The sequence below is a fragment of the Alternaria ventricosa genome, assembly GCF_023758065.1.
Source record: "Alternaria ventricosa strain BMP 2768 chromosome Unknown scaffold_16, whole genome shotgun sequence".
Taxonomy (NCBI): Eukaryota; Fungi; Ascomycota; class Dothideomycetes; order Pleosporales; family Pleosporaceae; genus Alternaria; species Alternaria ventricosa.
The window spans coordinates 165,901-181,197 of record NW_026055696.1 but is presented as its reverse complement, the minus strand read 5'-3'; the positions used below and the strand labels follow the sequence as shown (position 1 = coordinate 181,197).

The window sequence follows — 15,297 nt, the reverse complement described above, 5'->3', positions numbered from 1 at the left end:
GGCAAGTGAGGATGTAGGTTGTAGGTTGTGGGTATAGTGGTGCGAAGTTCAGGGACAGGTACGCGGGTCGCAGCAATGACGTAGACGCGAGAGGTCTAGCCACAGTGGCTTCACGTTTGCACGTGAAAAAGCAACCCTGAAACCATGTGCTTGGGTATTCCTGCAGATCATGTGCTATACACAGACGCATCACAGGGATTCAAGGTTTCGTCTGCATTATTTCAGTTGGAGACATCTTTAGGTACATAGAATGGAATAGTAATTAGTGTTAAGCCGTTGCAGCGCACGTCCTAGCTAGGTATCATACAACAAACCTCGATCAACCCCTCCCTCAATCTCAGCCCTCCAATGCCTCCAAACCATCTCTTCAATCATATCCAATAACACACTCCCTCCAGATCAAAAGTATCAACAAAGAAAAGGATCTCCTCATAGAGCTCCGTACAAGGATGAGGCGATACGATGCCAAGCATATCTACCGCCTGAAACTCGAACTTAGGCCGGCGAATGCGTCAGGAGAATGCCGTCCACTCATTAATCCGGAAAAGTCCACGCTCTCGTTGCTGACATGTCTCAGCCCGGGCGTTTGTGCGGCGGATAGTGCCTGTCCTTGTGGTGCGCCGGTCATGTTACCAAATGGGTTCGCACGTCCAGGTACTTGCGCTGCAGGCGTTGAAGCTTGCAGAGGCGCTGGCTGGGCTTGTTGCTGGGGCGCTTGCTGAGGAGCCTGCTGAGGCTGATTGTATAGCGAGAGGATCGAGGCGTTCTTGTCGAAGGGATTGGAGCTTTGCTGTTGGTATAGTGCCTGTTGGTTCTGGAAACTCTGCTGCTGGGTCTGATAGTTTTGTTGTGGATCCTGGTTTTGGAAGCCTGGTTGCTGGGTCTGCCACGGGTTCGCCGATTGCGGAGTTGAGACCTGATTGTACTGCGGCTGTGACTGTGGCTGTGGCTGTTGCATTTGCTGCTGCTGCTGTTGTGGCTGTATCTGTTGCTGCTGCTGCTGCTGCTGCTGTTGTTGCATTTGCTGCGACCAAGGATTAGGCATCTGCTGCTGCGGTGGTGCCGACATCGGCTGAGACATCTGTTGCTGTTGCTGTTGCATCGTAGGCTGCCCAAATGGATTCGAACTTGCCAGATTAGTCGGTGTAAACATTTGGCTTTTCGACGATCTCAAAAAGGGATTTCCTGGGCTCGAGGGATTGGACATGGACTGATACTGTGGCTGTTGCGGTGCGAAGAAAGCGCTGTATTGTTCGGGTATCTGCGGCATCGGTGGCGGAGTAAACGACTGGTTGTACGGGTTCGTTTGAGCGAAAGACGAGGGTGTTGAATCAGCGTAGCCTCCAGTTCGGTTCGGGAATAAAGGCTGTTGAGGTTGCTGTTGCGATATCTGCATGCCTTGAAACGTCTGTTCGAGGCTTTGCTGCTGTTGATCCCATGGGTTTTGTTGATATCCGAAATTCTGCTGCTGCTGCTGCTGCTGCTGCTGCTGTTGCTGGGGGACCTGTTGCTGTGCATACCCTTGAGGTGCCTGTTGCTGAGCATATCCCTGGGGCGCTTGTTGTAAGAATGGATTGTAGGACGTTTGCTGGGTCTGAAGAGGAGCGAGTTGGGGTTGCTGTTGAGGAGCCTGCGCTGGAGCGTCTAACGCATCGAAAGGGTTCGTAGAAGACGCGGTAGGGGGTGCGGTGCTGATTGTGTCGAACGAAATGCCATTGGACGCAGGCTGCGAAGCCGGTGTGGGTGTGCTTCCTCTCGATCTGCCAGGATCCTGCTCTCCAAGTCGAATCAACGCCTCCACTGCCCGGTCCAGATTCCCATTCAGCCCCTTCAACACCGTGGCGTTGCGCTTGTCGTCTGGGAAGCCCATATCCCGGAGAGTTGTAAGTTTCGAGTCCAAGCCATCGCCCGAAGTGTGTATGTTGGAGCCGAACACCCTGGACGGCTTGTTGATGCGTGGCGGCGACTGGTCGTGTTGACTGAATCCTCCCAGACCTGGCGACAGCGGAGGAGTGAGATCCCGTGTGGTGGAGGCCTTTCGCAATCCAAATCCAAAGCGGCCGGTGGGCTTCGGCGGTAATGGTGGTGGCCGGTCCTCAGAGCTCGTGCTGCCTGTATTCTGTCGCGTGCCCGGTCGCGAAGCATCCAAGTATATCCTCTGCTCGTATTTTGCCCGTATGTATCTCTCCATGGCGCTGTCTACTTCGTCGATGTCGATGGGTATGGAGGGCTTGACGTTGCGCGGGTTATACGTCTTGTTCGACTCGAGATTGCCAATGCGCTTCATGTTCTACACAGGTGTCAGCAATCCGGTATGAACCGCGGAGGTCTAACAGGTCTTACGTCTACTTGCGCATTGTCCCACTTGTCCATACTCAAGGACTTGACCTTGGAGATGTGCGTTCCCAGTTTCCGATGTAGGGCCGCGCATCGCATGCACAGGAAGATGCCCAGCTACAGCACACGTCAGTTTAGGCTTCGTAGAGGAACGATCGGTTCGTAGAGGGTACGGTTTCGCTTCGTGGTATGGGTAGACTTACACTCCAGCTTGCCCATCCTGTATAACCTGGTTAGCATCTGAGAGCCCAACGAGATGCGCCTGCACTACATACCTGGATTCCGCGCGCCACAGTCTGCGCATGTCCCGTTGCCAGGGACCGTCTTGATGAGATCCTGCAGCGCACGCTCATTACGCGCCTGCTGGCGTTTGTTCAGAGCCGACGCCATGTCGTCCAGTCTGGAAGGAGGAAGCGGTTCGGGCGGAGGTTGAAGATCGGGGAGCGGCAGAACGTGCACGAGAGCAGTACGCGCGGGGAAAGGGGGCAGGACGGACGGCAAGAGGGCGCGTAGCTAAGATTACCAGAGAATGAACAAGTCCATCGCAAAGCAAAACATGAGCACAGAAAGGGGAGCTCGTAGGGCCCTTAGTTGACACGCGCGATGACGAGTAATGCATCCGTTCCACTTCACACATGGCATCCGCACAAGCTCCAGAACCCTGCGTTTTTGGTCTATATACGGCATTATGCCCCTGTCTGAGCTTGCTGCCCTCCGTCCAAAAGTACATCATCGACCTCACAACCCGATGGGCGTGGAACAGCTTACGACAGCGCATGAACGACGTGCAGGCTTGGTGGCGCGACTCGTAGACGCTGCCGATCTGGTTTTGGTAAGGCCGAAGCCGCCGTCTTCGTTGCCGCAGATACGATCCAACGCTGACAGACATTGCCGTCGTCAGCTCTCCAGTACTCTGGAGAAGGAATCTTCCCAGCCAGTCAAAGCACTCAAAACACACGAAAGAGCACGTTCGGAAATCTCAGCACTGTTCAAAAGAATGTATGGTCACGCAGGTGGCTTCAAGCAACATAGAAATCGTAGCAAAAAGCCTAAAAGTGCCAGGTATTGTTCTAGTGACGCAAATATGACAACTATAGAGATGAAGAGCTCAGTATAGCCGTTGATTAATCGTCCATTGTGATTTTGTGAATATGGAAGGAAAGCTGAGGCCGAGCTGCGACGAGCTTTTCAGGCGCGCGGGCAGCGCCAAGCGAATGCTGACAAAGACGGGGGGTCCGAGCGGGCTAATTCTTCAACACGTAAAACCAAGCTCTGGCTCGTTCTTCTGCTCATCAACAACCTCGCGATGCACAGCTTGCGGCACGTGCTCGACACCGAATGATTCAATGTTTGTCGTTCTGAGAGTCGTCGCTGCTGTGCGCGTTGTTTGCTACTACCCCACTCTTGCCTGCTCCCTGGCTCGTCTTCATGGCCAGGAAGCAACTTTTCTCTCTGTGGGAGATTAATATTGGTTTTTAGCAGAGCCGTGTCTTCTCCACCCTACCCATATTCTTCTGTGGATGTGTAGGACTATAATTGGACATACATACTTCGTCAGTTCATACTCTGTGCTGGTTGTCGTGACGATCTGAGCTTTGATGTGCAGTGGACGCTGTGCCTGAACGATCTTCTGAGATGATCATGCACATAGCAGCTCCCGTTGATCGGGCCTCGAGTTTGAACACGCCGTCGGCTGCTTATGGGTTTGCCCTCGTCTACGTTTCGTGGTCGACCGCATCTCGTTGAATCAGCCATCGATGAGCACAATCTCAGGGCAACACCACGACGTGTCATCATGACACCTTGAATACTGGACTAAGCTGGGTAGCTGAGATACCTGCAGCGATGCATGCAGAGGCTTCTGTCTCCAAGCTCAAGCAATAACATACACATCCATTTCTGCGCTTGCGCCTTGGATTCCACAGAATACCGCAGCTCATAGATGCGCTTTGGACACCTCATCCCCTCGGAACCGCTTTGGCCAGATACCCTGCTTACCAGGCGACAGTATACCATTAGGATCGACAGCGTCCTTGATCGTCTCGACAAATCTTCGGTACGCGTGATCGTTGAAGTCGTACAATGACGCGACACGATCTGTGTAGAAGTCAGCGACAGTTCAGAGAAGAAGACCAAAGACGTACCCATGGTGTTGACATGGCTGCGATACTTGCTGTATCCCCTCTTCTTTCCCGCCTCAAACAGGCCATCAAAGATGTTCTGCACCGCTTTCCGATGTGTCGCGTTTGTCTTGTCAAACGTGAACATGTTGACGAAGATAACTAGATAGAGGCACCAAAGTCAGTATATGTCACCATTCACCGCTCAAGAGTTCGATCTCACCATGGCGCTCATGCATAAAGAAGTCGCAGAACAGATCAAAGTTATCCGCCTCGCAGATCTTCTTCGCCGTCTTGACCCAGTCCAGAATCTCTTTACCCTTGGAAGGTATGATAGGGCTGTAGTCGTAATGCGCACCAATGCCACCCCCGGACTTTGGCAGGCGGAACTTCACCATAGGAAGCGACCAGAGCGTCGGTATACCAACGAAGAACCCACCATCCATCTCCGGAACAGACGTAGGATCCAATGTCTCTCCATCCGGTGCAGAAAAGATCTTCCCCACCAACCGTCCCTTTGGCGCTTTCATCCCAATAATCTTCTTCAGCTCGTCGAAATGCGCTTGAATCACATCTCTCGCACCATACAGGCCGAATTTGGCGTTCCAATAACCCAGATCAAACTGCTTCTGTAACTCCTTGATCCTCCAATCCGGTATCGAAGTGTCGTGTGGCCAGAAGTCTTCTCTCGGGCCCATCATACCCAGCCATTCCGTCACATTGGACACATAGACAGTATTGGGAAGCAGACCATCTCGTCGCAACGGCCCGAAGATATCGACAATCGTTTCCACGTCTTCGAAATCCGGCATGTCGAACGAGCAGGACATGAAAGCTTGGGGGGCGGGCGTGAGCCAGATACCCAGTTTAGTCACGATACCGAGGTTGGACTGCAGGAACAGTCCCTCGATACTGGGTCCGAATGAGAACTTGGAGAGGTGTGCGGATGGCGAGTTGGACATGGCGAACTGGCCTGTTCGGACGAGCTCGCCGTTTGCCAGCATGGCTTCCACGCCGGCGATGTGCTGGTGGTGTGTCCCTGTGGGTGTGAAGCCCGTACCGCGATCGATCGTGTTTCCGATGACTGAGCCCCAGCCGAGAGATGGTACGGAAGGCCAGACGTTGAGCTTGTTTTTGACACAGTAGTCGTAAAGATCGGTGAATGTGACACCCGGTTCGACGACGGCGTAGGCGTATTCGGAGTTTACTTCTATGATCTTGTCCATGCGGTGGAGATCGAGGGCTACGCACCCGGTTACGCGAGGGGCGGGTCCGCCGTATCTATACAATGGTGAGATGGGTTGGAGCTGGTTTGTATATGTGAGGTACTGACCCGAGATTCTTTCCTCGTGAGAACGTCCATACTGGAATGCCGAAATCGTTCGATATCTTCAACACGTCTCGTAGTTCCTGGATGTCTTTCGGTCGCACGGCTGCGCTGGGCATCTTGCGAGTTCCCTCCGCCTCATGCAACTCGTACGGATCGATATACTCCGTCAATGCGTCACCTGAATACACCTGCGCATCACCCACAACAACCTTGTATTTCGCGACGGCCTTGTCAAATGCATTTCGGTCAACACCAGGTGGTAGTACCGACTTTAGCGGAACAGTAATAGAGTCTTTAAAGAGGTTGAAATGTGTGGACTGATATTCCGGGTCGATGTACATTGGTGAAGGCGTCATTGTGAAGGACGTAAAATGTGTACTGCGAAGAGATGACCCAGATCTCCACCATGTTTCGTTATTAATGTATCCTGCAGGAACAAGCCTTCTCGGCTGGGTGAAGACATGGGTGCCGAAACGCTAGTTGACATGCGTGAAGGTGTCGTTCCCCACATTGCGGAGAAGACCCCACATCTACTCTTCTCCAACGTTTTCGGCCCTTGTCGCGCCGCGACTCCTCCTGATGAGAATACCCAGGTATGTCGTTCCCAAGACAAGCGCATCTACGACGTCTACATTGTAAAGTGTAAGCATGAGGGGTTCTGGCAATGCATCTCCCTACAACGCCGATCTGACATTCTTCTCTCTGTCAATCTGCTCTTGATCCATGATGACAACACCCTTTCCCTTCATCTTCCCGCTATGCGCCAGCTCTACCAACTTCTCAATCTCGCCCAGCCCTTGAAACGAACTCGTCTGCACCGTGATACCATGCTCAGCAACCAAATCCAGCATATCCCGCGCCTCACTCAGATTCGCAACAGCCGACCCTCTAACCCTGATATCCCTCAAAATGAGTTCATGAAACGGAATAACCACCCCATCCGGCTGCGCAAGCTGAATCATCGTCCCATGCATCTTCGTCACCGCACAAGCCAACGCCGCCGACTCCTTCGCGTCACTAACGTTCAGCGTAGCCTTCACCCCCTCATTCCCCGTACAAGCACGTACAGCCTTGACAACCTCTTCCATCCCAATCCTAGCATCAACAGTAACATCCGCACCACACAAATTCGTTAATTCCAACCCCTCATCCCTCGCATCAATCCCAACAACATTCAATCCCATGGCTTTTGCAAACTTCACTCCAAGATGGCCCAACCCGCCTCCACTACCCACAACAGCAATCCACTCCCCCTTCCGCACAACTGACAAGACGATACCGCGATAAACCGTCACGCCCGCACAAGCCAGCGGCGCCGCAGTAAGAAAAGAAACATTCCCCGGTACCTTAGCCGTCTGTCTCGCATCAACCTTTGCGTACTCGGCGAAAAACCCATGTTTCGTTATACCAAGAAAGCCCCCCGTATTCTGACAATACTGCGGAGCTGCCGATGCTGATCCATGTAATCCCCCCGTACACTCAGCGCACGTACCGCAGGCGTTGTACAAAATCCCAGCCATTACGCGGTCGCCGATTGCGAAATGCGTTACAGACGTGCCAGTTGCTACGACGGTGCCTGCGCCCTCGTGGGAGCCGGTACAGGGGAGAGGTGTGGACATTGCGCCGGATGAGACCATGGAGTCTGTGTGGCAGAGGGAGGCGACGGCGACTTTGACGAGGAGGTCGTGGGGTAAGAGGGGGGTTGGAAGGGGGATTTGGTGGACGATGTAGGGGGTGTTGAAGGAGATGACTTGTGCGGCCCACATTTCGGACGGAAGGGAGGGCTTCGTCATGGTGGTGGAGATTGTCTTTTACGGGGAATACGCGGCTTCGAGCTTGGTTTGAAGGGTGGCTTGCTTTGTGACGATTAGCTTTATGGGTATTAGGTTCTATGATGATACAACAATAGGTGCAGTATCAATCAATGTGTGGATGTGTATTCTAAAAGTCAAGATGTGATGTTGTTGGAGACCTCGGGAGGGGTAAGTGGTGAGGGCGTGTATCTTTATCCGGCGCAATCCATCTAGCAAGTGGCAGCTAGTACATGGCCAGAACTACAGCATCGCCCAACAAGACAGAAACTCAAAGACAATCATGCGAATCATAAACGCAGACACAGACATTGTTGTGCTCAGAGTGGAATTAAGCATTACCCTCCTACCGTCCCTCCCAACCCCCACCCCATCCCCCCTCCACCACCAACCTACTCCTTCTTCTCAAACAAATAATGACTAACCCCCCACGTATCACCCCCATCCCACCTAAACAACTCCGAACAAGCAAGATAGAAAACCTGCCACCTATTCCACCACGTCAACGCCCCCTCCTCCCCATACGTCTCCACAAGCCCCTTCCAAATACTCTCTTTGTTACTCAACATAGTCGTCAACCAATCCTCACATGTCTTGCTGTAGTGCATACCGCTAACCCACCACTGCCTCTTAATCTTGAGGTCGTCCTGGAAGAAGAGGAGAAGGTCGGCAGAAGGCATGGTACCCCCCGTGAAGAAATGCTCCGTCATCCACCCGCCTTCGAAATCATACGGTGTGTCCTTGTGCGCGAAAATGTGCACGAAGAGTTTGCCGCCTGGTTTCAAGGCCCGGCTTACTTTGGCCATCAACAAAGAATAATTCTTCATGTGCTCGAAGAGCTCGATGGAGAGGACGCGGTCGTAAACTTCGGGGTCGAATTCATGGTCTACCACGTCGCCGGTTACGACGGTCAGGTTCTTGAAGCCCTTGGAAGCGGCGACGGAGTCGATGTGTTGTTTCTGGGTGCGCGAGTTGGAGAAGCCGGTTATGCGGCTGTTGGGGAAGATTTCGGCGAGGTAGAGGGAGAGGGAGCCCCAGCCGCAACTGTGGATGGGGGGGTTAGTATGGGCACGTGATTTCTCGTGTTCGTGGTGTGTTGTCTTCGAGATCTAGTGCAGAAATGATCGAAATCATGAAGGAGAGGATGAAAAGAACGAAAAGGACGCGAACTCACCCCAAATCCAAAACCGTCATTCCATCCTTCAACCCTGCCCTCTGCACATACGTCTCCATCATCCTCACCTCCGCCTCCCCCAACGTCTCCCCACCTTTCTCATACAAACACGCCGAGTACTTCATCCGCGGGCCCAGCATACCCTTCAGCACACTCGTTCCGACTTCATAATGCTGCTCATTCGCGGTCTTGGTCTCAATGGCAATGGGGCGTTCGCGGAGTAGCTCCACGTATTTCATCTTGGACTCATAGCTCGCCTGGAGGGATGTGTTGGCGATAGACGTAAGGCGGTCAGCGAGTTGGCGCCGGATGCCGACACGAATGACCGGGTGGGGGAGGTATCCATTGTCGATGAGGGGGTTGATGATGTCGTCCGAGTTAACGAGGTCTGGTGTGTTAGTTTGGGGTGGTGGGATTGTGATAGTAGGGGAGCTGTACTTGAGATGTAGTTCATGGTGGGCAGCTGGAAATCACAAGAAAGGCAGCTGTGCCGTAAGGGTAGGAAAGCTTCTCTGCTATGGGAACGAAGCGATTGCCTTCAAATTCTCCAGGGCTGTGTTTTGGAGCTACGTATCGCGGCTTCCACGGCTTCCAGCCCATGTCGTTCGCGCTTCAGAAGGTGTCTCGTAGTGCGCCCAATGCGGTTTAGTTTAGGCGTGTGATGACGTAGACGATATCACTGAATAGTGAGCAGAGTCAGCACCTTCAACACAACAATGGTCAGCGAGAAGAGCATGACGCCTGTCGTAGTTCGCGTCTATGCAAATGGGAATGCCGAATGCGTAGGATCAAAGTAGCCAATCAGGAGATGCGCACGCCGCGACGGGAGATCAGCGCGCTAAACGGCTGCGGGTGATGCATGCCACGCTATTCGACGCCTTTCATGGTCTCACGTGGGTGCAAGCATGGTTCTATGGGCTTGGTGACGTGGTTGGTGAGCTACTGTTGCTTTAATATCAAGGCGGACGTTGGCATGGCTCCCGATCACATGACGCAAACACGTTCCGACCAGGCATGAAGGAAGACAAACATTAAGGCGCAACCTTCTGTTACAATCTTCAACATGGTCATATCCCGAAATGCGCGAGATGCGACTAGAAGTGGGATTATTTATGTGCGCCTACATCTCATTACATTCCCATCTCAACCCAGCTCGCGAAGCCCCGCCGACCACCTTCCGCATGGTCTCGCTGGCAACGCCGCCTCCTTCTCTTCTGGGACATAATCCGTACACATCAATATTAACCGCGCTCATAACGCCGTTCCCTTGTCTCTTCTCCAACGAACCAGATCCGCATCCAAAAATTCCGGCTGTTCATTTAATTCAGCAGCTTTCCCGTCTAGTCCTGCCTTGTTATGGAGCCATCTCTTATATAGTATAAATCCAATGGCGACCAACAGTAGTATAGCTGCAACGACTGCGGCTGATCCTATTCCTGCTTTGGCGCCTGTACTGAGGCCGGGCTTGGAGGGGCTAGTCGGTGCTTCGGAGCTGGTTGCAGGTGGTGACGATGTGGCAGAGAGGACTTGACTTTGATCTAACGGCGATGCTGTTCCTTTCGTGGAGTCTGTTTGCGGTGATACTGTCGTTAGTCTTGGTCTCTCTGTTGCCGGACCCGGCGTTTCCATTGCTGCAAAGCCGATGTCGAATTTCGAAGCCAGTGTAGACGCATAGTCGGAATCGAAGTGGACGAGATCTGATTCCTGCCAGTAGACCAACATTGGTTGCATGATGACCGTTCCGCTGGAGATGATGGAGGGTTTCTCGGGTATTTCTTGCCCAGCGGCATTCGTTGGTAAGGTCGCGTCCGCTACGGTATACGCGGTGATGGGCGTATCTATGCCTGATAGACAATCTGTTGCGTCGGATGCCGTTGCCATATAATCACTATCGAGGGTGTTAGCGGGGGCATTTCCAGTCAAAGCCAGGCCAGGTGTATATCCGAAGTAATCGCATCGACAGTCAAAATATCACACGTACTCTCTACAACAAGCAGCTCCCCATGCCCTTAATCCGCCTAACGTCCAATCCGGCGTTCTGAACTCGACTATCTGCTTCATCTGATACCCACTAATACATGAGCCAGGGCTATGTGTCATGGTGGCATCGGGCTGACAGTAGAGAGGAATGAATTTGTGGACATGGCTGGGTTGACCCGGTTGCTGGTAATTCGTGCCTTCGGTACATGTCGGGTTGAAAGTGAAGGGAGTGGTGAGCGGCGGGAGAGTACTGAGTGTGTTTACTAGCGGATATTGGTCTCCTGATACTGTAAAGATGGAAAGTTGGGCATCGTCGATATTTGCCATGGCAGCAAGTCGGTGGACAAAAGATTCTAGACGGACATGAAATAATTGTAACGCAACAAACGTTGGGCAACTGCCAGGGCTGGATACATTGAGTATAATATGTCGGGGGCGACGTTCCGAATGCGTAAAGAAGCGCTACTATCCCATGCGTAAAGGCTCGATGAGCCGCATCTGATTTGTGAAGGGAGCTGTGCCACACGTGTGCAGGATTGAGGGCGTTGAGGGACGTGCCACGTCTTTGTCCAGGAACCGTACGTTCGATATTGTTGGGTCCTAATAGGTCGACGGCGATTGGCAAAGGGCGGGAAAGCACACAGGGATCTACTCCATGCGGCATTGGCCAATGTTACGGGATACGGTATCGCTTGCGTGCCTGGAAAGCGCAATCCTTGCTGTGCACTACAATTTTAGCAAGCAATACATCGAAAGTAGATACGTGTTGCGTACGCGTTGCAGAGAGGATGTCCACCATCATTATACCAGCTTCCTCCATCCATTATGTCGTCTAAGCCCTCTGCTTTTGCACCCACTCTGGCTGCTCATTTTGTTTAGCGAACTTCCGATCAACAGCCCGCCGCTTCAAGACTTTCTTCCTGTACATTACAAATCCAGCAATACCCATCAATACCACCGCGATGGCAATTCCCAAGCCTATGCCAGCCTTAGCGCGAGCGTTGAGCCCAAATTCGGAATTATCGGCCTTTTCTTTGGAGTTTGGTGCCACCGATGATGACGACGATGTTAAAGTTACCGAGGTGAATTGGGTTCGAGCTGACGGTGTTGCAGTGTCTTTCGTAACGGCCATTGTTGCAGTCGACGTAAAAGATGAATCAGATGACGTGTTTTCTGCAGTAACAGTTGCGGGTTCTGCGCTTGTGCCGATGGCAAACCTCTCTTCCAAGGTCGCCGCGTACTCGGCATCGAAGTTGGACAAGTCGGACTCCATCCAGTAGATAAGCATATTCGAATCTACTATTTCCCCCCGGCTGAGTACGGTAGTGGTGGTTCTATGCTCACGGCCAGTTCCGGCCCAGGGGTCCAATGCGGTGATGGGTGTGATGAACGATGAAAAGCAGTAAAAGGAGCCCTCGATGGTTTCTGTGTTCGTCCAACCACTGCCATCGGTGTTAGCAAAAATGCGCTTTGCTCAAGTCATGACTCTTTCGTATGTAGCCGTGCGCTAGGTTCATGGCAAAACGTACTTTTTACAACAGGCGGCACCCCATGCGCGAAGTCCGCCTGCTGTCCACCCCGGTGTTCTATACTCAGCTACGTCAACTATGTGGTAGTCACTGAGCACCGTACCCGGACTGTGCGTATAGCTTCCGCCAGGTAAACAGTTGCTGGCTGGCCCATTCCCGACAGTCGTGTCACCCGAGGTAAGGATTGTCCATTCATTGGTGCAATGAGATGGAGTCGTAAAGGGAGTCGTGAGTGGTGGCCAAGTGACTATAGCGTTCGAAGATGTCGTCGGAAAGAATTGTCCTGGTGATACCGTTTTGATAGTAAGGCGAGCAGTCAAAAGACCTGCCATGATGCACAGCTTACTGACGGGGTGATGATGGAGTGGATACGAGATCGATTTTGTGATATCAAGCTAGATTAGCAGCATTTGTAGAGAACCTCCATTGAAATCACAACGCGTCGGTGATGGCGACCTCTCTAACCAATACCGGTGTACCAACGCGTCACAAACCGCGTTTGTGGCCCTTGCATACAACGTCATCTGCGGGAGTAGCTGTGCCGTATACGCGCAGGGAGTATGAGTGGCGGCAAGTGTCTGCCATTGGTCATTGTATTGTAATCACACCTGTGCCGCATCGCATTCCCGCAGCATCGAGGCTGATTCCGCCGCATATGGCAGCGGATAGATGCAAGACAAAGAACTGCACTGAGCGGTCAAGGTAATCCCGACTCAGATCTGAAATAGATAACAGCGCTGCAATATGGGACTGACAATGCTGAAAAGAGAACCGTAAATTGTAGAGTGTCGGATGGGCGCAGGCCAACGAGAACGCATCCCGCATCAGTTCAACCGGCCGAGTCCCAACTGCATTATCTGAATGTATGGACATGGAAGTCGTCAAATAAACTCGCCGCCGGTGAGGTGAAGCTATGCAGCGCGTGTCTGCACGAGTTCAGGTTGTTCGTTTTGTCTAGCCAACGTTTGATCGAGTGCCCTCTGCTTTCGCACTCGTCGCCTGTACAGTACGAGTCCGACAACAACCGCTAGTATCACTGCGATGGCGACGCCGACACCTATCCCTGCTTTTGCACCGATACTGAGATCCGATTTCGATGACGTCTCGCCCTCATCGGGGCCTGGTTTCGTTGAAGAGGTGGCGGATGGGGGTTGACTCCGGTCTGGCGGCGACGCTGTTTCGGCGGTGACAGCGGCTGAGCCCGTCGGCGTGAAATCGAGGCCAAGTTTTGAGGCTAGCCTCGTCGCATATTCGGGATCGAATAGCGAGAGATCGGTCTCTTGCCAGTAGACAACCATGGGGCTCATTCCCATAAGTCCTTCATCAAGAACTATTGTAGCGGTTCGATCGGTGGCAGGAATACTGGAAGGATAGGCATTGGAGCCGTATGTCGCCGTGATGTAGGGAGTGCTGAAGCTGAAGCTGGCGCTACAGTAACTTGCCAACACAATGCCTCCTGCAGTCATTCCGCTGTGATTGTGGTCAGCTGGAGTAGCTCTGTGACAGCTTGATCTGGGGACCTACTCTCTACAACAAACAGCACCCCATGCGCGCTGACCCCCTGACGTCCACCCTGTAGTTCTATACTCGGTCAGGGCGACCATGTGGTAGTTACTGATACATGTGCCCGGACTATAAGTGGAATCGGTTTCACCGTTGGGTTGACATGATGCCGGAATGGGGTAGTATATGTTCGTGGGGGTGATTGGGTTCAGAAGTGTCCACTGGTCGGTGCACGTCGACTCGAAGGTGAATGAGGTCGGAAGCGGTGAATATGAATGTAGATAATCTGTCGTCGGAAAGACGTCTCCTTGTCGCAGTGTTTTGATTGTGAAACCAGCCTCGTCGAGGCCTGCCATGGTGACAGATGCGGAAGCAAGTGATGCAGGAAGAAGTCGGTGTTGATCGATGTGACCTGAGATCGTACCGCAGCAGCGCAGCTGTACCATATGCAAGGGTCGGATTCTTCATTTCCAGCGCGTATATGTAATGCGTTAGCACTCCCTGCAAGGTGACTTAAGACCTGGTTCTTGATTCGGCGAGGCGACTGTGCCACATGTGCGGAGGAGGCAAAGTTTAGTGTGACTCGGGAAAGATTGTTTTATTGGTTGCTGAGCGTTGCTTGGAGCTGTGCCGCATCTTGTCCCGCAGCCGCAGGGATCCAGCATTCCGGGACGCGAGGACGTATGGCTCGAGGTGTCTCCTTAATTTGAGTGGGAAGCTACCACGCAGTTGTCAGCACTGCCAGCTATGCGGTGTGTGTCTGAACCAATTCAGGCTGCTCGTTTTGTAAAGCAGATTTGCTATCGAGCTTCACCTTCCGAACGCGTCTCCTGTGAAGTAAGAAACCAGTGGCGCACAGTAATACTACTCCGAAGGCTACCCCAACGCCAATGCCTGCTTTAGCGCCGCTACTGAGACCGGTAGCTTCTTCAGGGTCCATCTCGAGCGACGACGTCGCTGATGGGAACTGACTTCGATCTGGCGGAGACGCTGTTTCGGCTGTGCCATCGGCTGTGGCTATAGCTGTCGGAGTAAAGTCAAGATCAAATTTCGATGCGAGTATAGCCGCATAGTTGGGATCGAATTTCGAGAGATCTGCTTCCTGCCAGTAGGCTGCCATAGGCCCTACGGACGCGATCCCACTGCTAAGAACCGTGGCGTTATCCGTTTGGGTCACGATCTCGCTTCTGGACTCGAACCATTCGGTGGGGTATGCAGTGATAGGCGTGGAGAACGATGACTCGCACCAGGCAAAGGCAATGTCTGTATTGCTGAAGCCGCTAATGTCCGTGTCAGCAGAAGACAGCTTCATGATGGAGGGACTGGGGTGGTGGAGCACCTGTACCTACCTTTCACAACAAGCGACACCAAACACGCGGCTACCCCCCGACGTCCAATCTGATGTCCTCCATTCGATGACCTGCACAATATGGTAGTCGCCATAGCATGTACCAGGGCTGTGTATACGCGATCCACCAGGCAAACAGTCTGAGGGCACCACCGGTGTGATATG

At 52.8% G+C, this 15,297-nt stretch overlaps 5 protein-coding genes across 5 annotated transcripts; all 5 read right to left on the bottom strand.

Annotated features, from left to right (window-relative positions):
- Nucleotides 1-475: 475 nt before the first annotated feature.
- J4E93_008242 (uncharacterized protein) lies at nt 476-2,690 on the bottom strand (the record flags this gene model as incomplete). The annotated part of the gene is made up of 2 exons (XM_049346144.1): nt 476-2,290; nt 2,685-2,690. The coding sequence occupies 2 exons, from the start codon at nt 2,688-2,690 to the stop codon at nt 476-478; spliced, it is 1,821 nt and encodes a 606-aa protein (XP_049196545.1).
- A 1,583-nt stretch (nt 2,691-4,273) lies between these two features.
- On the bottom strand, nt 4,274-6,143 carry J4E93_008241 (uncharacterized protein; the record flags this gene model as incomplete). The annotated part of the gene is made up of 4 exons (XM_049346143.1): nt 4,274-4,434; nt 4,482-4,619; nt 4,681-5,738; nt 5,791-6,143. 4 exons carry the CDS (start codon nt 6,141-6,143, stop codon nt 4,274-4,276), a joined length of 1,710 nt encoding a protein of 569 aa, XP_049196544.1.
- Nucleotides 6,144-7,990: 1,847 nt separating this feature from the next.
- Nucleotides 7,991-9,226, bottom strand: J4E93_008240 (uncharacterized protein; the record flags this gene model as incomplete). Its single annotated transcript, XM_049346142.1, has 3 exons — nt 7,991-8,642; nt 8,824-9,160; nt 9,211-9,226. The coding sequence occupies 3 exons, from the start codon at nt 9,224-9,226 to the stop codon at nt 7,991-7,993; spliced, it is 1,005 nt and encodes a 334-aa protein (XP_049196543.1).
- A 3,966-nt stretch (nt 9,227-13,192) lies between these two features.
- Nucleotides 13,193-14,140, bottom strand: J4E93_008239 (uncharacterized protein; the record flags this gene model as incomplete). The annotated part of the gene is made up of 2 exons (XM_049346141.1): nt 13,193-13,751; nt 13,869-14,140. 2 exons carry the CDS (start codon nt 14,138-14,140, stop codon nt 13,193-13,195), a joined length of 831 nt encoding a protein of 276 aa, XP_049196542.1.
- Nucleotides 14,141-14,529: 389 nt separating this feature from the next.
- Nucleotides 14,530-15,096, bottom strand: J4E93_008238 (uncharacterized protein; the record flags this gene model as incomplete). Its single annotated transcript, XM_049346140.1, has 1 exon — nt 14,530-15,096. The coding sequence occupies one exon, from the start codon at nt 15,094-15,096 to the stop codon at nt 14,530-14,532; it is 567 nt and encodes a 188-aa protein (XP_049196541.1).
- Between the last annotated feature and the right edge of the window lie 201 nt (nt 15,097-15,297).